The sequence below is a fragment of the Bolinopsis microptera genome, chromosome 12 (genome assembly GCF_026151205.1).
Source record: "Bolinopsis microptera isolate Bmic1 chromosome 12, MBARI_Bmic_1.0, whole genome shotgun sequence".
Classification (NCBI taxonomy): Eukaryota; Metazoa; Ctenophora; class Tentaculata; order Lobata; family Bolinopsidae; genus Bolinopsis; species Bolinopsis microptera.
In genome coordinates, this window is record NC_087083.1 from 14,781,460 (window position 1) to 14,809,213 (window position 27,754).

Below are 27,754 nucleotides of genomic sequence, written 5' to 3' on the forward strand. Positions count from 1 at the left end.
TATTGAATAAATGATCTAAAAACGTTCCGATTGAGTTACATAATTTGTAATCGTTGCTCAAAATGGCCAAAAACTACCGCAGTTTGTTTAAATCGATGCCACTCCTTGATAGAGGCCTTGCCAGTTTGTTTTACCGCTATTACTAACGTTTGCAATGCGGAGAAAGTAACAACACAACACACCACAGTGTCGCTCAATATGATAATCAAATATTAAAACCTGCTTTGCAAGCGAATAAAATAAAATATTTAAAGGGTTGCTCCCTATCTGAAAACATCTTAATATTCTCTTCTCGTAATTAAGTCAGTCACTTACTGAATAACTCGATAATTAGATCATAAATTACGCTCATGAAAATATGGACTGAATAGGGAAATATTGCGCTCATAGCTCACTTTCTTTAAATTCTTCACACGATCGACGACTGTTTCATGATATTATCTTAAAATCAATCGACTAAATAATAATTAATAAACATCTCTTAATTTCTGACGACCAAACGAAATATTCATTACACATTAACAGTCCCCTCTTCAGTCCTCCTGGATAACGAGCAAATCTTCGCCTTGTGACCTGGAATCATCTGCAGTGTCCCCCAAGGCAGGATCCTGGGTCCCCTCCTGCCCCGCAGTACTCGTGGTCTGATCGCTCTCGCTTCCCATCACTTGGCCCACGTCTGTAGATGAGGGTTGATCGCTGCTCTGGAACTGTTTCAGGAGGTTTCTTATACCCTCGTCCACGGAATTAGAGTCGGAACCCACCAACTCGGGAACGTTTTTCTGTAGCTCGTTCAGGGAAGCCAGGATGTCGTCAATTTTGGAGTTGGTCGAATGAGGAGGCACAGTTGTAGGCGCTGCGGGGTCAACATTTTATTCTGGATATCCAGTACTTAATATCGTATGATGATGATACATCTAATAGTTCTTAGATTTATAATTTAAAACCATAAATCTTACCCGAGCTGGAGGGCTGAGTGGATGGACTCTGTTGAAGGACGTTGCCGTTCGCCATCATCTGAAATATACATGAATCACTCGTTTAAATTAAGTGGACAAGAAAGACATTGAGCAATGAGAGTGAATGAGCATGACTAGGAATACATGTGAAATAAAGATAGGATATAATTATAAGAGACAATCATATAAAAGATAATCAAGTAAGAGATACAGGTAAAGAAAGACTCACAAATGAGGGCTGGGTGGTGGTGGTAGAGATAGCCCTGATATTTGGTGGAATAGTTGCTACAGGAGTAACTGTAGATACCATGCTACTGAGAGCCTCCACGTTAGGAGACAATGCTCTGTTGTCTCCCAATAACATCGCTGAAGAGGAGTTTAAAACGTTTGCGGAGGAGTTCAAATAGTTTGCTGAGTTGAGAATGTTTGCGGAGGGAGGTGCTGGTATGATAGCTGGAGAAGAGCTGATAAGACCGTGAGGTGCAAGGGATGTGGTTGAGGTAACTCGGAGGTTTGCAAGGGCGGTGGGAAGAGTGGGTTGAGCGGCTGCTGAGTTGAAGAGGGCTGACATAGTGGTGGTGTTGAAGATGTTGTTAACTGAAGCACCAGGGTTGACGGTAAAGTTGGAGAGCTGGTTAACAAGCCCAGTTGAGCTGAGAGAGGGAGGGGTAATGCTGTCTGGTCCACTATCCTCGCCTAGCACGTCTACTAGATCATCTCCCTCACTCTCCTTGTTCATCTGATAAGGAAAACCTCTTTAGTAACATTCAACCAAATCAACATTATTCAACCAGCCCTGACTTTACTTATAAATACCGAAATTTCAAGATTCAATAACCAGTCCATAGGAAATTATTGCAGGTACCTCTCTCCAAATAACGACGCTCACCTGAACAACCCGGCTGTTGACAAGGTTTGAGAGTACAGCTTTGAGCTGCTGCTCGGTAATACCGCCAGTACTCGTAGTGGTCACGTGTGAAGTGTTGCTAACACTGCTGTTAATTGTGTTGCTAACAGCGTTGCTAGGGGAGAGGGCAGAGTTGGGCGCGTACTGTAGCTGACCGTTCTGTAACTTCGGCTGAAGAATTGGGTATTAGGTATTTAATTAAGTACAATTGTAATTATCAATCATAATTAAAGAGGGCAGGCAGAACACCCAATATATTATCTACTCACTTTATTAGCGGCCTGGTTGCTCTAATATCTACTCACTTTATTAGCGGCCTGGTTGCTCTAATATCTACTCACTTTATTAGCGGCCTGGTTGCTCTAATATCTACTCACTTTATTAGCGGCCTGGTTGTTCTAATATCTACTCACTTTATTAGCGGCCTGGTTGTTCTAATATCTACTCACTTTATTAGCGGCCTGGTTGCTCTAATATCTATTTACTTTATTAGCGGCCTGGTTGTTCTAATATCTACTCACTTTATTAACGGCCTGGTTGCTCTAATATCTATTTACTTTATTAGCGGCCTGGTTGTTCTAATATCTACTCACTTTATTAGCGGCCTGGTTGCTCTAATATCTACTCACTTTATTAGCGGCCTGGTTGTTCTAATATCTACTCACTTTATTAGCGGCCTGGTTGTTCTAATATCTACTCACTTTATTAGCGGCCTGGTTGCTCTAATATCTATTTACTTTATTAGCGGCCTGGTTGTTCTAATATCTACTCACTTTATTAACGGCCTGGTTGCTCTAATATCTATTTACTTTCTTAGCGGCCTGGTTGCTCTAATATCTACTCACTTTCTTAGCGGCCTGGTTACTCTAATATCTACTCACTTTATTAGCGGCCTGGTTGCTCTAATATCTATTTACTTTATTAGCGGCCTGGTTGCTCTAATATCTATTTACTTTATTAGCGGCCTGGTTGCTCTAATATCTATTTACTTTCTTAGCGGCCTGGTTGCTCTAATATCTACTCACTTTCTTAGCGGCCTGGTTACTCTGATATCTACTTACTTTCTTAGCGGCCTGGTTGCTAGGTATCACATGTTCCTGTTCCCTTTTGTGAGGTGTTCCACCACTGACTGGTGGCCCGGGCCAGGTTGTCTGCTGTTGTTGTTTTAACTTGGTGTGAGAGTAAGTCTTGAATTGTAGCCTGGGGAGTGTTGTTGTCAAGTCATGTCAAGCAATGCGGTTAAGCATCTAAAATTAACCAAAGTCTATGCTTTGTAGAGTTACATGTATATTGGAGGGAGAATCAAAAGAAAGCTGTAAATAATATAAAATCTTGTTAAAACCGAAGTTTATTATGAACAGAAATGGAACTAACGTTTCCTTGCCGTTTAATACATAATATAAATTGTAAAACAAGGTAATAATAATTCGCATTAAATACCTGTGGTAAAGATCAAGACACTCGCAACACAGGTCCCTTGTGTGGTAGTTCCTGCGCTGTCCTGGCTTACTGTCCTTCTGGTGCCACACTGTACATCTGGGGGAGTGGTGTCAGTAACCTCAAACACAAGGATATATTTTAGCTTTCTTTTATCCGTCCCGGATACATTTCAATAGCGAGTAAACATTTTAACGAGGAATAAATTGCAATAGCACAGTTTGGGCAGATTATATTTGTGATTTTTGCATGCGATAATGAGACTTGATTTTAAGCTAATTAGTAATAAGCTAATTAGCAATAAGCTAATTAGTATTATGCTAATTAGTAATAAGCTAATTAGCAATACGCTAATTATTGATACGCTAATTATTAATAAGCTAATTAGTAATACGCTAAATAGTAATAAGCTAATTAGTATTATGCTAATTAGTAATAAGCTAAATAGTAATAAGCTGATTAATAATAAGCTAATTAGTAATAAGCTAATTAGTAATAAGCTAATAAGTTATAAGCTAATTAGTAATAAGCTAATTAGTAATAAGCTAATTAGTAATAAGCTAATTAGTAATACGCTAATTAGAAATAAGCTAATTAGTAATAAGCTAATTAGTAATAAGCTAATTAGTAATAAGCTAATTAGAAATAAGCTAATTAGTAATAAGCTAATTAGAAATAAGCTAATTAGTAATAAGCTAATTAGTAATAAGCTAATTAGTAATAAGCTGATTAGTAATAAGCTAATTAGTAATAAGCTAATTAGTAATACTCTAATTAGTAATACGCTAATTAGTTATACGCTAATTAGTAATACTCTAATTAGTAATAAGCTAATTAGTAATAAGCTAATTAGTAATAAGCTAATTAGTAATAAGCTAATTAGTAATAAGCTAATTAGTAATAAGCTTATTAGTAATAAGCTAATATGAATATTATCCTCACAGTTTAGCAGTGAGTCGGCAGTAAGAGGAGGTTATATCGTCCACTTTTTCGCCTAAAGTTTGTTCCACTTTCGAAATGTACCGTTGGTTGAATCCTGAAGATGAAATATATAATTACAAATATAAGAGTCCTTGATATTAATAATATTTATCATGTGTTGATATCATCTCCCAGAAAAACAAAATACTCTTTCGTTTAACACGTCTCATCTCGAATAACAACAAAAGTATCCGCCAACCTGGACAGAGCAGATGTTGGGACACTTCACTCAACTTCCAGAATACTTCCGATATCTGTTTAGCGTCCACCTGACCACTGTTTACCACTTTGTCCAGCACAAAGAACTTGTAGTAAAGTTTGTTTGTAATAACCACACGTGCTGTTAAATAAGTTACTTTATTTTACTACATCTCCCAGGGGCTAGGACACCGCGTTTATTTTGTTGGAAGATAATTATAAAAAGTCTCTAAATTTACAAGATGATTGGTAGGATATGGTAGAAATGTTACTACTACTACTATGTTGTGTACTAATGTTACTACTACTACTATGTTGTGTACTAATGTTACTACTACTACTATGTTGTGTACTAATGTTACTGCTACTACTATGTTGTGTACTAATGTTACTACTACTACTATGTTGTGTACTAATGTTACTGCTACTACTATGTTGTGTACTAATGTTACTACTACTACTATGTTGTGTACTAATGTTACTACTACTACTATGTTGTGTACTAATGTTACTACTACTACTATGTTGTGTACTAATGTTACTACTACTACTATGTTGTGTACTAATGTTACTACTACTACTATGTTGTGTACTAATGTTACTACTACTACTATGTTGTGTACTAATGTTACTACTACTACTATGTTGTGTACTAATGTTACTACTACTACTATGTTGTGTACTAATGTTACTACTACTACTATGTTGTGTACTAATGTTACTACTACTACTATGTTGTGTACTAATGTTACTGCTACTACTATGTTGTGTACTAATGTTACTGACCGACGTGAATAGGTCCGAACTGAGGGTGAATATCTATCTTGTTCCGTGTGACCACCAGTATTAGTCCCTCACTCTCATTTGAAGTCTGGTGTATCGTGGCTGGATATTGTAACTCGGTTAACAGTAATTAACAGTAATTAACAGTAACTAACAGTAACTAACAGTAACTAACAGTAATTAACAGTAATTAACAGTAACTAACAGTAATTAACAGTATTTAACAGTAATTGACAGTAACTAACAGTAACTAACAGTAATTAACAGTAATTAACAGTAATTAACAGTAACTAACAGTAATTAACAGTAATTAACAGTAATTAACAGTAACTAACAGTAATTAACAGTAATTAACAGTAATTAACAGTAACTAACAGTAATTAACAGTAACTAACAGTAATTAACAGTAATTAACAGTAACTAACAGTAATTAACAGTAATTAACAGTAACTAACTATAACAGTAACTAACAGTAACTAACAGTAACCAACAGTAACTAACAGTAATTAACAGTAATTAACAGTAATTAACAGTAACTAACAGTAACTAACAGTAATTAACAGTAATTAACAGTAACTAACAGTAATTAACAGTAATTAACAGTAACTAACAGTAACTAACAGTAATTAACAGTAATTAACAGTAACTAACAGTAATTAACAGTAATTAACAGTAATTAACAGCAACTAACAGTAATTAACAGTAACTAACAGTAATTAACAGTAATTAACAGTAATTAACAGTAACCAACAGTAACTAACAGTAATTAACAGTAACTAACAGTAACTAACAGTAACTAACAGTAATTAACAGTAATTAACAGTAACTAACAGTAATTAACAGTAACTAACAGTAACTAACAGTAATTAACAGTAACTAACAGTAATTAACAGTAACTAACAGTAATTAACAGTAACTAACAGTAATTAACAGTAACTAACAGTAATTAACAGTAATTAACAGTAATTAACAGTAATTAACAGTAATTAACAGTAACTAACAGTAACTAACAGTAATTAACAGTAATTAACAGTAATTAACAGTAACTAACAGTAACTAACAGTAATTAACAGTAACTAACAGTAACTAACAGTAACTAACAGTAATTAACAGTAATTAACAGTAATTAACAGTAACTAACAGTAATTAACAGTAATTAACAGTAATTAACAGTAACCAACAGTAACTAACAGTAACCAACAGTAACTAACAGTAATTAACAGTAATTAACAGTAACTAACAGTAACTAACAGTAACTAACAGTAATTAACAGTAATTAACAGTAACTAACAGTAATTAACAGTAACTAACAGTAACTAACAGTAACTAACAGTAATTAACAGTAACTAACAGTAACTAACAGTAATTAACAGTAATTAACAGTAACTAACAGTAACTAACAGTAATTAACAGTAACTAACAGTAATTAACAGTAACTAACAGTAACTAACAGTAACTAACAGTAATTAACAGTAATTAACAGTAATTAACAGTAATTGACAGTAACTAACAGTAACTAACTATAACAGTAACTAACAGTAACTAACAGTAACTAACAGTAATTAACAGTAATTAACAGTAACTAACAGTAATTAACAGTAATTAACAGTAATTAACAGTAATTAACAGTAATTAACAGTAACTAACAGTAATTAACAGTAACTAACAGTAATTAACAGTAACTAACAGTAATTAACAGTAATTAACAGTAACTAACAGTAACTAACAGTAACTAACAGTAAGTAACAGTAACTAACAGTAATTAACAGTAACCAACAGTAACTAACAGTAATTAACAGTAATTAACAGTAACTAGAAGTAACTAACAGTAACTAACAGTAATTAACAGTAATTAACAGTAATTAACAGTAACTAACAGTAATTAACAGTAACTAACAGTAACTAACAGTAATTAACAGTAACTAACAGTAACTAACAGTAACTAACAGTAATTAACAGTAATTAACAGTAACTAACAGTAACTAACAGTAATTAACAGTAACTAACAGTAACTAACAGTAACTAACAGTAACTAACAGTAACTAACAGTAACTAACAGTAATTAACAGTAACTAACAGTAATTAACAGTAATTAACAGTAAGTAACAGTAACTAACAGTAACTAACAGTAACTAACAGTAATTAACAGTAATTAACAGTAATTAACAGTAACTAACAGTAATTAACAGTAACTAACAGTAACTAACAGTAACTGACAGTAACTAACAGTAATTAACAGTAATTAACAGTAACTAACAGTAATTAACAGTAATTAACAGTAATTAACAGTAACTAACAGTAATTAACAGTAACTAACAGTAATCAATAGAAATAAACGTTCACTTGAGACCACCCAGAAGAAGTTAAACTAAGCCTACTGAAGAACTGTATCTATGTGATATTAGCAAACTTACCGGTCAGGTTAAACACGCTCTGATCGCTGATTTGTTTTTTTATGTTCTGGAACATTTCCAAGCACTTCTCGTTATCCATCACAACCGCTCCCCCTGCAAGACAATAGATTAACTTATAGTGAATTAATTATTGCACAACTTCTCGCTCCTTCACATTGATCATTACCTCATTATTGTGAATGGGTTTACAATTAATGATGAGGTCCTGAACACAATGGATATTACTACTACTACTAACACAATGGATATTGTTAACAATTAAAGGCGTGAAATTGGTACAACCGTTTAATACTGTAACAGCTTTATACTATAGTGCTAAGTGCAATTGAGGGTATTTCCATGGAAACGAATAATTCCTCCTACAAAGATGCCCATCTCGGATACTAAATAAACTCGTTATAAAGAGGGGGAGCAGTCACACAGCAGTCACACAGCAGTCACACAGCAGTCACACAGCAGTCACACAGCAGTCAAACAGCAGTCACACAGCAGTCACACAGCAGTCACACAGCAGTCACACAGCAGTCACACAGCAGTCACACAGCAGTCACACAGACGAGAATGATAGATTGAGTTTATCATTAAGGGGGGGGGGGGGTTCACCCTGATTTTTTTGTGAAACTTGGTTTCGAGATAGCAGTTGACCAACAAACTAGAACCGGTGACCGAACTTTTGAGGGGGTCCCCGACCCCAACCGCCAAACGGTGCCCGCGGGGCAGCCACGCCCATATTTGGTTCAAATTAGGCCCAATTTAGCCAAATACCCTGAACATGCCCAAAATCCAGATTTAATGTGCTCTACTTGTAGCTAGTGGTCCCCTGAACAAGTATATGCATTTTCATCAAGATTGGGCCAAAAATGACTGAGTTATGAGCCAAAAACCATATGACCATATTTGGGCATACGCACCAAATTTGATCGATTTTGGCCCATAAATTGGTCAAATATCAATATTTTTGAATGAAACCAACTTTATATGAAAGGTAAGTTTATACTACACATTCTCTATGATTGTCAGCTCAGTATCTACCTAACTGTGGATTCTGTGTTCAAATAATTACAAAAAATGAACAAAATCGTACATATCTCAGTTCGCAATATTTGCAAAACTGATTTGAGCGAAATCAGTTTTGCAAATATCGCGTACTGAGATATGGACGATTTTGTTCATTTTTTGTGATTATTTGAACACAGAATCCACAGTTAGGTAGATACTGAGCTGATAATCACAGAGAATGTGTAGTATAAGCTCACCGTTTGGCGGTTGGGGTCGGGGACCCCCTCAAAATTTCGGTCACCGGTTCTAGTTTGTTGGTCAACTGCTATCTCGAAACCAAGTTTCACAAAAAAATCAGGGTGAACCCCCCCCCCCCCCCCCCCCCCCCCCCCCCCCCCTTAATACCATCAACTTACTAACAATCTTCAAGATGTTATACAATCATTAAGTTTGGCAGTGTCTCAAGAGATATTCAGTTTACCAAGAATTAAGTAAAACATAATGGTAATCTTTATTCGCTCTTATGAGTGGGTCGATCATATATTTTGATGGTTTTAAACTAATTACAACACTACAAATCTTTGGGGGGGGGGGGCCAACCATATTAAAGTATATTAAAATGTAGGATTTTTCCCGATTTTGACCCGGGGATATACTTTAATATACTTTAATATACTTTAATATACTTTAATATATCCCTATCTCCTTGGAGGCCTACATCAAAAATTGTTGCCCAAAATAAGCTTGAAATGCAATTCTTAATCGATTCCAAAAAGTTCTTGAAAAAATATTGAAAACTGATGGAGTTATTTCAATTTTAATGAAGTCATTTTGGGTAGTATTCTGAACCGAGATATTATGTGCAATTTTCCCAATTTTGTTCATGGAGGTCTTTTTACATAGTATCCACTATATTCAACAAACACTGAGTTATATCTTTCACATAGAGTTAGTCTCATTAAAAAATATTGAAATTTTATCGAATTTGGGCAAAAACGAATTTGGGCAAAAGCGTATGCCCAAATATGGGCATATTTTTTTAAGCTCATAGCTCAGCCAATTTTTGACCAATCTGGATGGAAATTCATGTGCTAGTCCTAAAACAGGCTTATCTTGCGAATCTGAGTGAAAAATATAGTTCATCATGTAAATCTTAACGAAGAATATAAATCTTCTAATTGTAGGTATATTAAAGTATATTAAAATGTAGGATTTTTTCCGATTTTGACCCGGGGATATACTTTAATATACTTTAATATGGTTGGCCCCCCCCCCCAATCTTTACATTTATTGAACTATGTAAGTTATTGTAACGTCCTGTCTATGACAAAGGCGTGTTGCCGAAACGTCGACAACTAATTGTTTTGAAACACTGAGTGGAGACTCTCACTTCGTCACCAACTATGAAAAGATTAGGTAAAACGTTTGAGTATTATTGTACTGAACCAGACTTATCTCCGACTAGAGTTGGGACAGTATCATAATTAATTAGTGTGGAATCAAAACACCCATTGTTAATACTTTAAGAGATTAATTAGCAACTGATTATTATCTATTTCGATACCTTGAATTGACCTGAGTAATGTTCCATTGCTATATTGTATGATAGAAAATGAAGATAGATCATAGATAACAAGGACCCACAAGCTTAGATAACTTGAGATAGGAGAAACTCAAGCAGAGACCAATTAGCAACCAATTAGCAACCAATTAGCAAAAAATAGCCACGCCCAACATGAGTACAGTTAAGCTAATTGTCTACTGCAATGTATGTTTTTAATGCAAAACACCAATCAACTAATTACTGATAAATTATGTACTTTGCCAATGATCTCTTCCAATCATAGCTTGTTTTATCTGCAGATCATTACCCTAACAACATAAGATACCAACTGATTAATTGTTGGATCTTTTAAGTTTCTTAAGTTTTTATGCAAATAATGGCCCATGTGCGGGCTCACGTGGCTCACGAAGCTAAATCAGTACTGCAAACAGATCTGGGAACATATTGGGGCACACTTTTATCAGTTTAAGCGAGCATGCCCGGGCACGTGGGAAGCAAGGGGGACCGTGTTACAGGCATCTCACAACTCTCGTTACTTTATACCGCTTGGTTCGAAACAGTCTCCTATTTGGAGTAGGCATTATGAGGCGAGCTAATTTTCCATTGTCATTGTTTAGCGAGGTGTCTGTATTTATTATCCCATATATAATAACCGGTTACAGATTTACAGATTTAGCTTGCTTTTATTTAGGGGGACCTTTAAATACGGGGTTAAGTAAGAGAACTAAACAGTGTGGTACATAAGGGGTAGGTTACACCAGACAGAGCAGTACGTAGTTCAGAGTAACCAGTGTGGTACATGAGGGGTAGGTAACACCAGACAGAGCAGTACGTAGTTCAGAGAACTGTCTTAAGTAGCATTAGCTCGCACTGTTAAGGTGTACCCAGTCCGTAATCAGTAAAGTCACCTTGTTAAGGTGTACCCTGCGGTTGTGGCTGAACCACATAAGACTGTCTCAGTCCGTAATCAGTAAACTCATCTTGTTTAGGTGTATTCTGCAGTTGTGGCTGAACCGCATAAGACTGTCTCAGTCCGTAATCAGTAAACTCACCTTGTTTAGGTTTAGTCTGCGGTTGTGGTTGAACCGCATGAATCTGTCCCATTCCGTTGGGTGCGTTCGTGTATGCAGTGTTGCTCTGAACGGTAGATGCGGCCCCCGCGGTTACCTGAATGCAGTAGAAGGTTCAATTAGAACCGTGAAACAAATTGTAAAATAAACTGAGAAACATACTGTGGAGCAAACTGCGAAATAAAATGTTTGTAAACCGTGAAAAAAGAGAAACAAACATCACTATCAGTTTAATAAGGTACTAGTTTTTAAAATGTAAGTTTTCACCGCGCCAAGATAAAATTCACGCATCATTTTGCAGTTATGTTATTTAGTATTATAATTTAATTGAGGAACGTTTCATTAAATAAATAATTAATCACTAATCTGCTAATTACCTTGTTGGAAACCTGATTAACAGGGACAGCAGTGTAGTTAGGAGGTGGAGCGCCGCCCGACTGTGAGAAGTTGGGTATGAGAAGTCTGAGGAGTCTGATATTGTCGCTATCTAGAGACGTCACATCCTTCATCTGAGGGAAGTTAGAGGGTTTTAGAGCGTTTTTAGAGGGTGTCTACTAAGTGTTTAGGAGCTGAATAGAGGATTGTTAGAGGATCATTAAGATAAGTTAAGAAGAGTGTTTAGAGGTAATATCAGAGGTAATATTAGAGGTAATATTAGAGGTAATATTAGAGGTAATATTAGAGGTAATATTAGAGGTAATATTAGAGGTAATATTAGAGGTAATATTAGAGGTAATATTAGAGGTAATATTAGAGGTAATATTAGAGGTAATATTAGAGATAATATTAGAGGTAATATTAGAGGTAATATTAAAAATAATATTAGAGGTAATATTAGAGGTAATATTAGAGGTAATATTAGAGGTAATATTAGAGGTAATATTAGAGGTAATATTAGAGGTCATTGGTTACTGGTGTGATATCATCAATGGTATTGTTCACTTCTAAAAGGATGATTTTCACGTTTAACTAAGATGGCATTTTAAGACATATTTCTGATAACATTAATTTAAAATCTTATATTTTATCCAGTTTTAGGAGAGACTGTTAAGCTGACTTCGATAGTGGTTTTTCTAACAACCTCTATAGTCTATAGGTAGTTTTGAGATGTATAGCTCAAACTTCAATACTCAAACTTCAATCTCCAATACTTATACTAAAGGATGTTTTACAAAATAAACCGCGCAACTGACTAGCACTAAGTTTACTCATGGCTGATCAGATAAGGAACACTTTTCAGGTGGGAATAGAATTTGTAAAGCGAAATAGAAAGTAAAAGAGAAAGTAAAAGAGAAAGTAAAAGAGAAAGTGAATGAAGCCACTGACCCTCCAAAGTCTCAAGCCGAGAAAATGAACTCCTCTACTCAAGGACCGGCCCACTCGGAACTGATGACTTAAAACTACACACATCACCCCGATAATATCAGAAATAACCAACTACAAAACTGTGAAACTGAGGAACATGTGGCTACTAGTGGGGAGCATGCACAAACAGCTTATTGCAACTATTGTCGCGCCACTCGGCTCACGCTAATGAGCAATTGAGCGGGCCTACCCTGCACGTGAAAACATCACAAACTACACGTGCTCTGGAATGAATAAAATGTGAGGGAATGTGACTAAGAATTAGAGGGAGGAGCCTGTGTGGAGGAGCAGGGGGCTGGAGAGGACACGTGACAGAGACCACTCTCAGGACAACCCTGTAAAACTCTCCGGAGAGGAGGGCAGTGGAGTGTGAAGTAGATCTTCACGTGGGAATGTTCCAGAATGATCACCTCCAGGCTGTCCAGTGTAGTGGGGTAGTGGGGTACAATTACAGGACCAGAGGACCAGTAGTAGAGGTGTCGTGTTTCAATATCAGGTGCCAGGATACCAGGGGGGGGGGTCAGGTGCGCGGCTCTTCTGGGCACGTGATATTTACACTTCGGTAGTAGGAGTTCCCAGGAGAAAATAGCAATCACAACACAGCTCTTCTGGTTTGTAACGTGAGGGAATGCCAGGTGTTGCCGCACGAAGTTAAGATAAGATTTAAATCCAGATATGATACAGGTCAGGTTAGTTAGAGCGCAAGTCACGTGACTTCACATGACCTTCAGTAACTATCAAACAGACTAAGATGAATTTTCATAACCACTAGTGGCGGCTAAATTGATCATGATGTTTCTTGAGATAGAGCCAGTCTGTCGGATTAATATTTCTAGTGTATGTTGATTAATATTGCTGATTAGATAGTCTTTGTTCGGATCTATGAACTAGACGGGTTTTCGAATATCAAAAGAAGCTGCGTCAAACTTGTCTAGCTCATAGTTTTAATAAAACCTATCTGAACAATACTTACAAGAAAAACCTATCAAATCTGAACAATATTTACGAGAAAAATCTATGAAAAAGGAAAAGAGATTTAATCTTGTTTATGAGAACATAATATGACGTAACACATGTACTCCCACGCAGTGGATTGGTAAACCAAAAGAGTATGTGCAAATAAAGTACCAACCATACTTCATAGACATCATATACATTATACAGTATACACCCATTTAACATGAAATAACGTCTAACAAGTACCATCTACAACGGGAAAACATGAAAATAACGCTGACATTACAAAAAGGTTCCTTGAAATATCAGTTCAAACCAAAGTGGTAGGATGTGTAAGATTAGAGAGCATGGTAGGATATCGGATATGGTAGGATTATGGATTCACGAAGGATAATTAGTGGTTGATGTTATCTTATTGCATTGTTCTTTATAATTCGGTTTATTACGTCTACAATGAAAACAATTTCTCGGATTGCCATTTCGATCGTTTTGTTCGTTTAGGTGAAATTATTTTGATTTGATATACAATCATGTGTCTAATAGTGACATTAACAAGGTTACGGGTATATGTGAGGCATATACCCGTATCTCTATCAAATCTAATGAAGGAATTTTAAATTTGGTGAACATAATAAACATGAATATTTAAATTTTGACTTACAATAAGTTTTCATTCCAAAAATAGCGGTGACTTATATTAAGAGTTTTATGAAAATGTTTGCATTTAATCATCACCAATATTGCACTAAATTTGTATGTCTTTCAACATAAATTCAAAGAATGAAAATACTGAGTAGGCTTAGAGTGAGTGTGAAATGTGGTAATACTGAATAGCTTTAGAGTAAGTGTAGTAAGTATAGAGTAAGTGTGAAATGTAGCTGTAAGTATAGAGTAAGTGTGAAATGTAGCTGTAAGTATAGAGTAAGTGTGAAATGTAGCTGTAAGTATAGAGTAAGTGTGAAATGTAGCTGTAAGTATAGAGTAAGTGTGAAATGTAGCTGTAAGTATAGAGTAAGTGTGAAATGTAGCTGTAAGTGCCGAGTATAAGTAAGTGTGTACCTGTAAGCCGGTTTTGGGAGAGGGCTCCAGTCTGACAGCTGGAATGGGGCTGATATAGGGGGAGTTAGTGAGAGTAGTGACTGCTGCAGGTTGTTGATGTGATACTGACACAGCCCCCTGTCGTTAACATGGTTAATATCGTGCACTCAGACAACATCAATATTAGTAAGAGAACTATCTGAATATTTGAGTGTTACCTAGTTAGAAACATTGAGAAACTGAACAATAACATAGTACATGTTACACCATAGTACACCAACGGACTTATAAAATAAAAGGGACTAGCTACCTTGATCCTATCTATGAGACGTTGCTGAAGGAGTTGTTTCTGAGCCTCTGAGCTGGCCTCTGAGCTGGTAGTAATAGTCTGAGAGGAGGTCACTGATCCTCCTCCATTAGAGTTAGGTTGTAACAGTGAGGCCAGGGGGAAGGGGTTTACATTGGGACACTGTTCGTTGGGCTGCTGAAATTAGTTAGTTAGTTAGTTAGTTAGTTAGTTAGTTAGTTAGTTAGTTAGTTAGTTAATTAGTTGGTTAGTTGGTTAGTTAGTTAGTTAGTTAGTTAGTTAGTTAGTTAGTTAGTTAGTTAGTTAGTTAGTTAATTAGTTGGTTAGTTGGTTAGTTAGTTAGTTAGTTAGTTAGTTAGTTATTTAGTTAGTTAGTTAGTTAGTTAGTTAGTTAGTTAGTTAGTTAGTTAGTTAGTTAGTTAGTTAGTTAGTTAGTTAGTTAGTTAGTTAGTCAGTTAGTTAGTCAACTTTATCTCTTTCCGTGTCGAACTTTCTTCGGCTTTTTGTAAAGCTGCCGTTTAGGCTCATTATCTTACTATATTTGAAGCGAGACGATATATATCTGTGCCATTTTACTGACACCACGGCATCAACTTTGAAGCGACTTTCTGCAAAAACCGTAAAAGATATACAACTGAAACTTTTTTGGCTGGGTAAAATGCTTTAATGGCCTCCAAATCAGCATGAAAAAATAAAAAATTGGCCAAGGAATAATGATTTTAGAGCTGAAAATTTGGACCCCCAAGTGGTGTCAAAAACGCGAATTAAATAGGTAATAATTATTTTAGTCTCTACTCTCTTGAGTCTTGACACCATTTTAGGGTTATACGGGGTCCTGCTAGTATAATATAATGATTATATAAGTAAATAATAATCAATAAATGTAAGATAAAGTGCGGCTCTACCTGCTAGTATAATATAATGATTATATAAGTAAATAATAATCAATAAATGTAAGATAAAGTGCGGCTCTACCTGCTGGTATAATATAATCATTATATAAGTAAATAATAATGAATGTAAGATAAAGTGCGGCTCTACCTGCTAGTATAATATAATCATTATATAAGTAAATAATAATGAATGAATGTAAGATAAAGTGTGGCTCTACCTGCTAGTATAATATAATCATTATATAAGTAAATAATAATGAATGTAAGATAAAGTGCGGCTCTACCTGCTAGTATAATATAATCATTATATAAGTAAATAATAATGAATGAATGTAAGATAAAGTGCGGCTCTACCTGCTAGTATAATATAATCATTATATAATGAATGTAAGATAAAGTGCGGCTCTACCTGCTAGTATAATATAATCATTATATAAGTAAATAATAATCAATGTAAGATAAAGTGCTACCTTGTTCTCAGAGAACAGTTTCTCTAGTAGTTCCAGCTGATCAGCAGCCTTGTTGTCGAGTGCAGCTACAGCGGGGGTGGCGGGGGTCGTGTGTTGCGACGTTATTATCTCCCCCTACAAAGGAAGCAGCGCTCAGCAATAATCGGACAGAGTCACGTGGTTTATTGAAATTATCAGGCGCTTAATCGTTGAGTATGCAGAGGAAAATGGTTTATTTTATAGAAGGTGGCAAAAAGTTGTTCAATCTAACAATAATAATAGACATGTAAACATTTGGTTTATTCTGGACATCAAGGTTGTAGGACTAATAGCAAACAGCCTAAAAAATAACTCACAAACAAAATCTACCAGCGTTACACGTGCAGCGCTTATAGCAGTTTATAACACGTGCACTGTGCAACGCTTATAGCAGTTTATAACACGTGCACTGTGCAGCGCTTATAGCAGTTTATAACGAGGTTTATCACAACTTGTAAGTTTTGTCTTTCGGGCATTTTCCACCGGTTCAACTCGTTTTAAATTACTGGTTTGGTTGTTTATAGTTGGGTTATTTATACAGCATAACTTACCTCTATAGCGCGCCTCTGCTGTTTTAGATGGTTTATCTGCTTTATCAAACTCGCAAGAGGGTCGTTAGGATCTACTGTCTCATTTTCGTCCTGAACAGTAAATAATACGTTACTTTCAAGTTTCGTGAGAGAAGGAAGGAACTGCTATATTAAACAAAATTAATGTACATAATATCATAATCCCCATAATTTCAAGTCTTTCAAGTTTTGGGGGCTATTTTCTTTAATTTATGGTCCTTTTTTTTATTTGTTTATTTAAAAAAAATTTATATCATGGTCCCTTATTTCGTTTAATAAGAAACAAGGAATTGTAAGAATGTGGACTATAAAACTAGCCAACCTGAAGCGTAGTGACAGTAGCAGGCTGTTCGTTTGCTTGTAGGAACTGTTTGTAGTCCTCCACCTCCTTCACTCCTACACCACTCTTCAATTCACTCTGACACAAAGAGAAAGTCATACATTGCAACAGAGGGGAGGTAATAGTGAAACACTGTGCTCCCACCAATGATACACTTGCCCTAGGGTCTCGAATCAATCTAAAATTAATAGTGTAGGATCGTGCAGAATATGTCACTGGAACCTCACAATATAAACAGTTAATGACAAGTAACAATACCATTATTTTCTTGAGAGAAGGAGTGTCGCTAAGAGAGGGGGCAGAGTTAGAACCAGTCCCGGCCTGATCTGGTGTCGTCTTTATACCTGTAAAATTGTTAGTTAGCAGTCGGTAGTTAGCAGGTGGTAGCTAGCAGTCAGTAATAGGCAGGTGGTCTTTCAATACACTTGGCTACTGGCTAGGTTAACCATACTTTAATGCGGTCATTACTTTTTGTTTTTCGATATATCACTGCCACATGTAACCTTATCTACACAAATATCTACACACTTCAAATGTTTGGATTTCTACCGCCTTGAGTATATAAACTATAAAGATTATTATTGATCTGTAATTGAAAATAAACAGGAGAGGAGAAATGAGAAAATTAATTAATATAATTTTGATTAATATAATTTTGATTAATATAATTTTGATTAATATAATTTTGATTAATATAATTTTGATTAATATAATTTTGATTATTGATTCTTTAGTGTAGATTAATTTTATTTTTATATTTAGTATGAGCGATCAATCATAATATTTATTGATAATGTTTCAATGTATGATTATTGCATGAGATTGTACTGAAGTGACTACTATACTACTACTATACTACTACTATAATGTATGATTATTGCATGAGATTGTACTGAAGTGACTACTATACTACTACTATACTACTACTATAATGTATGATTATTGCATGAGATTGTACTGAAGTGACTACTATACTACTACTATACTACTACTATAATGTATGATTATTGCATGAGATTGTACTGAAGTGACTACTAGACGAAAAGAAAGGAACCTGCAGGAAGTGAGAAAGGTGAGCAGCAAGTATCGAGGAGGATGGTATTAAAGCTGACAGTAACAGAGCAGTGGTCTATTCTATTCCTGTGTTTAGTTCTACTGGTCTCTAGTAATACAGCGTGGCAATGCGAGCACTGCATGAGCCGCTTCTTTCTTCTAGTTACTGGCATCTTGTTTCAAATAGCACTTTAACATTCTCAAGGCGGGAAATGCTAAGATGATCAACTTTACGACTAGCAGGAACCCGTCTAATGTAACTCTAGAGTGGTTTAATACAATTAATACCGCTATATATCATTAACAACCCATGTCAAATAATGGAGAAGTAGGACAATTCTGATAACTTATTAGTGTAAGGTTTTACTTACAATTAAAACTTATTTTATCAAGGTTCAGTTAAGATAACAAAAATGTAAAATTCTCTACAATTCAACACAAAACAAGGAAGACGTGAGACGACCGATAAACCCATAATATGTTTCGTTACATTCTAAGTTACATATAATAACAGTCCGTATAACTGGGGTGTCGAAGCGTTTTAGGGACCGCATTGTAATACGATCGTGGGAATACAGACCTCCTATTGGCTGTTATTCCTTACTAATTTACTTGCTCAGCCAATCACAACCCTTTATTTAAACATCCCTTTTTGTCACAATATCTCCTACTCCTATGTGGCTATAGATCTACTTTCTATGTGAATATGAAACATGGAAATGGGCCTCACATCCATGAATCTAACAAAACAAACTGTACAGACCCGTTCATAAGGGCTAAAAGTGGGCTAAAAGCTAGATGAACAATGTTGTTACACTGACCAGCACTTTAGTAATCATGGTTGCTATACATTGTACAAGCTGACATGGTTTATACACTATACATTGTACAAGCTGACATGGTTTATACACTATACATTGTACAAGCTGACATGGTTTATACACTATACATTGTACAAGCTGACATGGTTATACACTATACATTGTACAAGCTGACATGGTTTATACACTATACATTGTACAAGCTGACATGGTTTATACACTATACATTGTACAAGCTGACATGGTTTATACACTATACATTGTACAAGCTGAAATGGTTTATACACTATACATTGTACAAGCTGACATGGTTTATACACTATACATTGTACAAGCTGACATGGTTTATACACTATACATTGTACAAGCTGAAATGGTTTATACACTATACATTGTACAAGCTGACATGGTTTATACACTATACATTGCACAAGCTGACATGGTTTATACACTATACATTGTACAAGCTGACATGGTTTATACACTATACATTGTACAAGCTGACCTAAAGTATTAAACACAGTAAAGGCTTTACAGCTAATATTCATTACATTTACTAATATTACTGGTACTACTACTAATACTACTGACCAGAACGGAGTGCGAATAGAAACAAGGTATTCTCTGATCACCACACCAACAAACATTTCCCCGATAAAATTGACGCAAACAGTTTTGAGTAAACAAAGAAATTCTGGGAATTATTGCATGCAGATTTTATTGCCCTTTTTTCAAATAAAAACGACAGCAGGTGTTCAAACCGTAGATAAAATAGAAGGCAAGTCGATAGAATCAAAAAAGCTGGCAGCAACTCACAAAGTTTTTTAAACTTGACAATTGTCGACATTTCTCACAATCAATAAGACGTGCTATTAAAGATGAAAGAGCGGGTGTTTGCTGTATTGTTCAGGTTGTTTCTAATCAATGTTCATTTTCCGCGTGAATAAGCACGTGTATCTGAATACCAGAAATGTTTACTGTTTAAAATTAATTATATCAGTCAAACTGAAAGTAATCTATAGTGCGATCAGTTATTTAGATATGAATTTATTATAAATACAAATTTTCGATGTGGGCAGATTTAAACACCGTCTTTCATTTCACCTTATTTGTTTTACTTTATAGCATTAAAAGAATTTGAGTATCACGTAAATAAATTTAATTCTAATAAAATTGAACCTAAAAATAGATTTATTATAGTGTAGATGTGCCAACACAGCGATATTATTCAGGTGAAAATAACAACTAACCCATGGTACCAGGAATCATGGACCCCTGGACAAGAGAGTTCCCAAAGTCTGTTCTGAGAGGGGTTGTGTTCCCGGGCTGCTCTAGGCTGATCTGCTTAGTGCTGTTCAGGTTGAAGAGATGAAACTTTCCGAAACCTTTTTCGTCTACAAACGGTTCCTGGGGTTAGTCTGTTAAGGAGATATTATTAATTAGACATTACGAATAAGGTGCTTAAAGCATGAACAGTTAGTCTGTTAAGGAGATATTATTAATTAGACATTACGAATAAGGTGCTTAAAGCATGAACAGTTAGTCTGTTAAGGAGATATTATTAATTAGACATTACGAATAAGGTGCTTAAAGCATGAACAGTTAGTCTGTTAAGGAGATATTATTAATTAGACATTACGAATAAGGTGCTTAAAGCATGAACAGTTAGTCTGTTAAGGAGATATTATTAATTAGACATTACGAATAAGGTGCTTAAAGCATGAACAGTTAGTCTGTTAAGGAGATATTATTAATTAGACATTACGAATAAGGTGCTTAAAGTTAGTCTGTTAAGGAGATATTATTAATTAGACATTACGAATAAGGTGCTTAAAGCATGAACAGTTAGAGACGGAAAAAAAAGCTTGCGCAAAAACATAAATATCAGAATTTCTGAGTTGGTCAGACCACAACTAATAATACATGCTGATATGCTGTGGCCTGTGATGCAGATTAACGTTCTAATGTGTGCATGATAGAGCTACATAAATATAATATTATAGTAAGTATAACCCCTTACTTTAGTTACAGTGATCAGATCTAATATAATACTATAGTAAGTATAACCCCTTACTTTAGTTACAGTGATCAGATCTAATATAATATTATAGTAAGTATAACCCCTTACTTTAGTTACAGTGATCAGATCTAATATAATATTATAGTAAGTATAACCCCCTTACTTTAGTTACAGTGATCAGATCTAATATAATATTATAGTAAGTATAACCCCTTACTTTAGTTACAGTGATCAGATCTAATATAATATTATAGTAAGTATAACCCCCTTACTTTAGTTACAGTGATCAGATCTAATATAATATTATAGTAAGTATAACCCCTTACTTTAGTTACAGTGATCAGATCTAATATAATATTATAGTAAGTATACCATCTTACTTTAGTTACAGTGATCAGATCTAATAAATATAATATCATAGTAAGTATAACCCCTTACTTTAGTTACAGTGATCAGATCTAATAAATATAATATCATAGTAAGTATAACCCCTTACTTTAGTTACAGTGATCAGATCTAATTTTCATCGATGGTTCTGAAGTAGTTAAATGTGTATTACTATTAGAACGACGAAACCCATGATTTTAAATGAAAGCCTAACACAATCATCCTGAAATTAAGCCAATCTTGACACGACATAGGTCGCGTGTAATGGTATGTAGGTATGTAGTACTTCAAACGTTTGCACTACCAATAAATACCAAAAGTGACGCAAATGACACAGCACAGTGGCTGTACGTAAGCAGGGTTCGAACACTGTGGCTGAGGAGTGAGGACGGATTATACTGTATAGATGATACAGTAATTGTTAGTCATGGTCGTTTGTCTTCTACCCAAATGTTCTTAAGTGGACAAACTATAGTTCAAGTTGTCTTATAAGTTAGGTGAAGTAGTTTGAAGTACACTTAGAAGTCCACCAATATAACCTTGAATAGTATATTACATGTAGTATATTGTTAAGATATTATACTGTTTAGACTGCTATCTAAACTGAGAGTATCAGACCGTGTAGACAACATTAACTTCAGGCTGCCTCCAGAGAAAAAGAAGTGTGGTTATTATTTCTAGGTTTGTAGGGTTGAAGAAGTGTGGTTATTATTTCTAGGTTTGTAGGGTTGAAGAAGTGTGGTTATTATTTCTAGGTTTGTAGGGTTGAAGAAGTGTGGTTATTATTTCTAGGTTTGTAGGGTTGAAGAAGTGTGGTTATTATTTCTAGGTTTGTAGGGTTGAAGAAGTGTGGTTATTATTTCTAGGTTTGTAGGGTTGAAGAAGTGTGGTTATTATTTCTAGGTTTAAGTTTGTAGGGTTGAAGAAGTGTGGTTATTATTTCTAGGTTTAAGTTTGTAGGGTTGAAGAAGTGTGGTTATTATTTCTAGGTTTGTAGGGTTGAAGAAGTGTGGTTATTATTTCTAGGTTTAAGTTTGTAGGGTTGAAGAAGTGTGGTTATTATTTCTAGGTTTAAGTTTGTAGGGTTGAAGAAGTGTGGTTATTATTTCTAGGTTTAAGTTTGTAGGGTTGAAGGGGTGTGCTTTTAGACGATAATGTATTAATAATGTATTAATATGGCCCCCAAATTTTTAAGCATTGTAAATACCAAAGTAGTTAAATAAATTTACTTTCTCAAATAACCAAACGGGAAATGTCTACACATCTGATAAACAGAGTTTCTTTCAATTCGGATGAATAAAATAAGTACCCTGAGTATTGATAACACTCCTGATAACAACACTCTACAGTCTACAGTCTACAGTCTACAGTCTACAGTCTACACTCTACACTCTACAGTCTACAGTCTACAGTCTGCACTCTACACTCTACACTCTACACTCTACAGTCTACAGTCTACAGTCTACACTCTACACTCTACAGTATACAGTCTACAGTCTGCACTCTACACTCTACACTCTACACTCTACACTCTACACTCTACAGTCTACAGTCTACAGTCTACAGTCTACAGTCTACACTCTACACTCTACAGTCTACAGTCTACAGTCTACACTCTACACTCTACAGTATACAGTCTACAGTCTGCACTCTACACTCTACACTCTACACTCTACACTCTACACTCTACACTCTACACTCTACAGTGTAGAGTCCCTCTGAAACGAGATAATGCTTAGGACTAGGAGGAACTTAGTTAAGTTCTCGTAGGATTCGCTAAGAGGAAAATTCCTTAGTAAGCTAACAGTCTTTTGTAGGATGTTACCACTTATCATATCTGTTATCCAGCATAATCCCACAACTAGACCCTCTTATTCTTGAGTCTTGACAATGACAGCAGCAATGTACACTATTTTAATGCTCGGTCCAGGTCGTCTCCAAGAAAACCTTCCTTTTTATATTCTCATATTGTGTGTTAGTTTGGTGTGAAGTATTATTTTCTTTTTTAAAGCTATCAGTGTTAAACTAAATTGATATCAGTTAAAGATGATTATATATTTTAACAGGTAAAATTCATATAATTGACGATTAAGTGATATAGGAGTTTGTTCAGGACTCTGAAAGTGTCATTCTCTTAAAGTAATGGTATAAAATGGTTAACGTTAGTCAGGGTCTCATGTCTCTACGACCTTCTCTTTTGGCGCAGTGAATCTTACGCTTCAGCGCAATGCGCAAACTCCTGCAGGAACTTCCCGACATTGTAGAGACCTGAGACCTCGACTAAAGTTAGCCATTTTCTACTGTTTATATTAGAGGAGCACACATTTAGAACTCCTTCCATACTCCTTCATGACTAAATTGACGATTTAGAGAATTTTACCTGTTAAAAATTGGTGAAAAATATGGGCGTGGCCCAAGTCAACATTATCCGAAACATTAGAGTCAAACAATCTTTTTTGGTTGTTCCTGACCCTATAGAGCAACCAATAAGATATGATCTCTAATTATTTGAATAACTTATGGTAAAATGAACCGCCCTACTCTACACTTTACACTTTACACTTTACACTCTACACTCTACACTCTACACTCTACACTCTACACTCTACACTCTACCCTCTACCCTCTACACTCTACACTCTACACTCTACACTCTACACTCTACACTCTACACTCTACACTTTACACTCTACACTCTACACTCTACCCTCTACACTCTACACTCTACACTCTACACTCTACACTCTACACTCTACACTCTACACTCTACACTCTACACTCTACACTCTACACTCTACACTCTACACTCAGAATCACTCAGCAAGAGACGATGAACACTTGAATTCGGATAAACTTCGGTTGTCAACGAAAATAAGCGAACTAGTTACCATTACATACGGACAGCTTTGAAAAGTCTGAAACAATATGAGGACCGTTTTGTTGAGTAGAAGTAGATGTAAGTAGAGTAGAAGCAGAGTAGATGTAAGTAGAGTAGAAGCAGAGTAGAGTAGAAGCAGAGTAGATGTAATTGATTTACCAGAGTATTTAGAAAGCAGGTATATTTTAAAATACTGTGGTTTAATCGCAGAACGTATGATCGTAATCTAAGAAGACCTCTGTTATGATCTGATTTACAATCTAATTACATCCTTACTGTATGATGTGGACGAAAAATGAACTGTACACCAAATTTACAGACTCTCAGTGATTCTGTTGAGGACCAGAATAACAGAGGAGCTGAACAGTTCCAGTACACTCTGCTGCTCCTTGATTTACTCTACACCTCTTCTTAACTCCTTAACTTACTCTACACCTCTTTTTAACTCCTTAACTTACCCTACACCTCTTCTTAACTCCTTAACTTACTCTACACCTCTTCTTAACTCCTTAAATTACTCTACACCTCTTCTTAACTCCTTAACTTACTCTACACCTCTTCTTAACTCCTTAACTTACTCTACACCTCTTCTTAACTCCTTAACTTACTCTACACCTCTTCTTAACTCCTTAAATTACTCTACACCTCTTCTTAACTCCTTAACTTACTCTACACCTCTTCTTAACTCCTTAACTTACTCTACACCTCTTCTTAACTCCTTAACTTACTCTACACCTCTTCTTAACTCCTTAACTTACTCTACACCTCTTCTTAACTCCTTAACTTACTCTACACCTCTTCTTAACTCCTTAACTTACCCTACACCTCTTCTTAACTCCTTAACTTACTCTACACCTCTTCTTAACTCCTTAACTTACTCTACACCTCTTCTTAACTCCTTAACTTACTCTACACCTCTTCTTAACTCCTTAACTTACCCTACACCTCTTCTTAACTCCTTAACTTACTCTACACCTCTTCTTAACTCCTTAACTTACTCTACACCTCTTCTTAACTCCTTAACTTACTCTACACCTCTTCTTAACTCCTTAACTTACTCTAAACCTCTTCTTAACTCCTTAACTTACTCTACACCTCTTCTTAACTCCTTAACTTACTCTACACCTCTTCTTAACTCCTTAACTTACTCTACACCTCTTCTTAACTCCTTAACTTACTCTACACCTCTTCTTAACTCCTTAACTTACTCTACACCTCTTCTTAACTCCTTAACTTACTCTACACCTCTTCTTAACTCCTTAACTTACTCTACACCTCTTCTTAACTCCTTAACTTACTCTACACCTCTTCTTAACTCCTTAACTTACTCTACACCTCTTCTTAACTCCTTAACTTACTCTACACCTCTTCTTAACTCCTTAACTTACTCTACACCTCTTCTTAACTCCTTAACTTACTCTACACCTCTTCTTAACTCCTTAACTTACTCTACACCTCTTCTTAACTCCTTAACTTACTCCTACACCTCTTCTTAACTCCTTAACTTACTCTACACCTCTTCTTAACTCCTTAACTTACTCTACACCTCTTCTTAACTCCTTAACTTACTCTACACCTCTTCTTAACTCCTTAACTTACTCTACACCTCTTCTTAACTCCTTAACTTACTCTACACCTCTTCTTAACTCCTTAACTTACTCTACACCTCTTCTTAACTCCTTAACTTACTCTACACCTCTTCTTAACTCCTTAACTTACTCTACACCTCTTCTTAACTCCTTAACTTACTCTACACCTCTTCTTAACTCCTTAACTTACTCTACACCTCTTCTTAACTCCTTAACTTACTCTACACCTCTTCTTAACTCCTTAACTTACTCTACACCTCTTCTTAACTCCTTAACTTACTCTACACCTCTTCTTAACTCCTTAACTTACTCTACACCTCTTCTTAACTCCTTAACTTACTCTACACCTCTTCTTAACTCCTTAACTTACTCTACACCTCTTCTTAACTCCTTAACTTACTCTACACCTCTTCTTAACTCCTTAACTTACTCTACACCTCTTCTTAACTCCTTAACTTACTCTACACCTCTTCTTAACTCCTTAACTTACTCTACACCTCTTCTTAACTCCTTAACTTACTCTACACCTCTTCTTAACTCCTTAACTTACTCTACACCTCTTCTTAACTCCTTAACTTACTCTACACCTCTTCTTAACTCCTTAACTTACTCTACACCTCTTCTTAACTCCTTAACTTACTCTACACCTCTTCTTAACTCCTTAACTTACTCTACACCTCTTCTTAACTCCTTAACTTACTCTACACCTCTTCTTAACTCCTTAACTTACTCTACACCTCTTCTTAACTCCTTAACTTACTCTACACCTCTTCTTAACTCCTTAACTTACTCTACACCTCTTCTTAACTCCTTAACTTACTCTACACCTCTTCTTAACTCCTTAACTTACTCTACACCTCTTCTTAACTCCTTAACTTACTCTACACCTCTTCTTAACTCCTTAACTTACTCTACACCTCTTCTTAACTCCTTAACTTACTCTACACCTCTTCTTAACTCCTTAACTTACTCTACACCTCTTCTTAACTCCTTAACTTACTCTACACCTCTTCTTAACTCCTTAACTTACTCTACACCTCTTATTAACTCCTTAACTTACTCTACACCTCTAGTGGTAGTGTAGTGGTAGTGTAGTGGTAGTGTAGTGGTAGTGTAGTGGGTTACTGTACTGGTGGTGGTTACTATGGTTACTGTATACAGCACAGCTACCCACCAATCAGGTGTTTAGAGCAGGTACTTCTATTTTAAATTACTACTAGTAGGGTCGTCACTCCTCTACTTATCATAGTAAAACTTTACTCATATTGTATTGTATCAGATGCCATCGTGGGGTAGATGGTCTCCTGCACCTTTTCCCCCTCGACATAAAAGAAAAAACATAGACATGCAACCTGCAATCTGAAGGTGATTGCAGCCCTTACGGAAGACTATAAGGTCTTCATGCTTTACTCATTCAAACTTTGTTTATAGCTTAATAATACAGTAAATACAGTAAATACGGTGCTAAGTGCAAAGCAGCTTAGTAAAAATAAATCAGTAAAATTATAGATATATATAGTGGAGTTCACAGCCATGCTAGAAAAAGTAGGTGTGTTAACGGTTACCATGCCAATGTGATCGAGCATGCTGCAAGGCGTAAATAAACAGACAGTGAAAGTGAAAGAGAAAGAGAAAGCGTGCAGCTGAGTACGAGCACGACTTACAACTTACATAACGCCCACTGAAAGGATTGGACCACGTGTTCTCGCTCTTTTTCACCGACTTCTCTTCTACTGCCAT

The 27,754-nt window shown here is 35.6% G+C and overlaps 1 protein-coding gene across 1 annotated transcript; it reads right to left on the reverse strand.

The window, feature by feature from the left end:
• Positions 1-27,754, reverse strand: LOC134824392 (uncharacterized). Its single transcript, XM_063836291.1, has 20 exons — positions 27,686-27,754; positions 20,391-20,547; positions 17,525-17,610; positions 17,249-17,344; positions 16,909-16,998; positions 16,340-16,453; positions 14,980-15,153; positions 14,691-14,807; positions 11,687-11,818; positions 11,292-11,406; positions 7,677-7,769; positions 5,266-5,364; positions 4,481-4,621; positions 4,243-4,336; positions 3,304-3,399; positions 2,925-3,063; positions 1,846-2,034; positions 1,186-1,695; positions 957-1,014; positions 1-853 (listed from the first exon to the last, which is right to left on the reverse strand). The coding sequence occupies exons 1-20, from the start codon at positions 27,752-27,754 to the stop codon at positions 534-536; spliced, it is 2,889 nt and encodes a 962-aa protein (XP_063692361.1). The 3' UTR covers positions 1-533.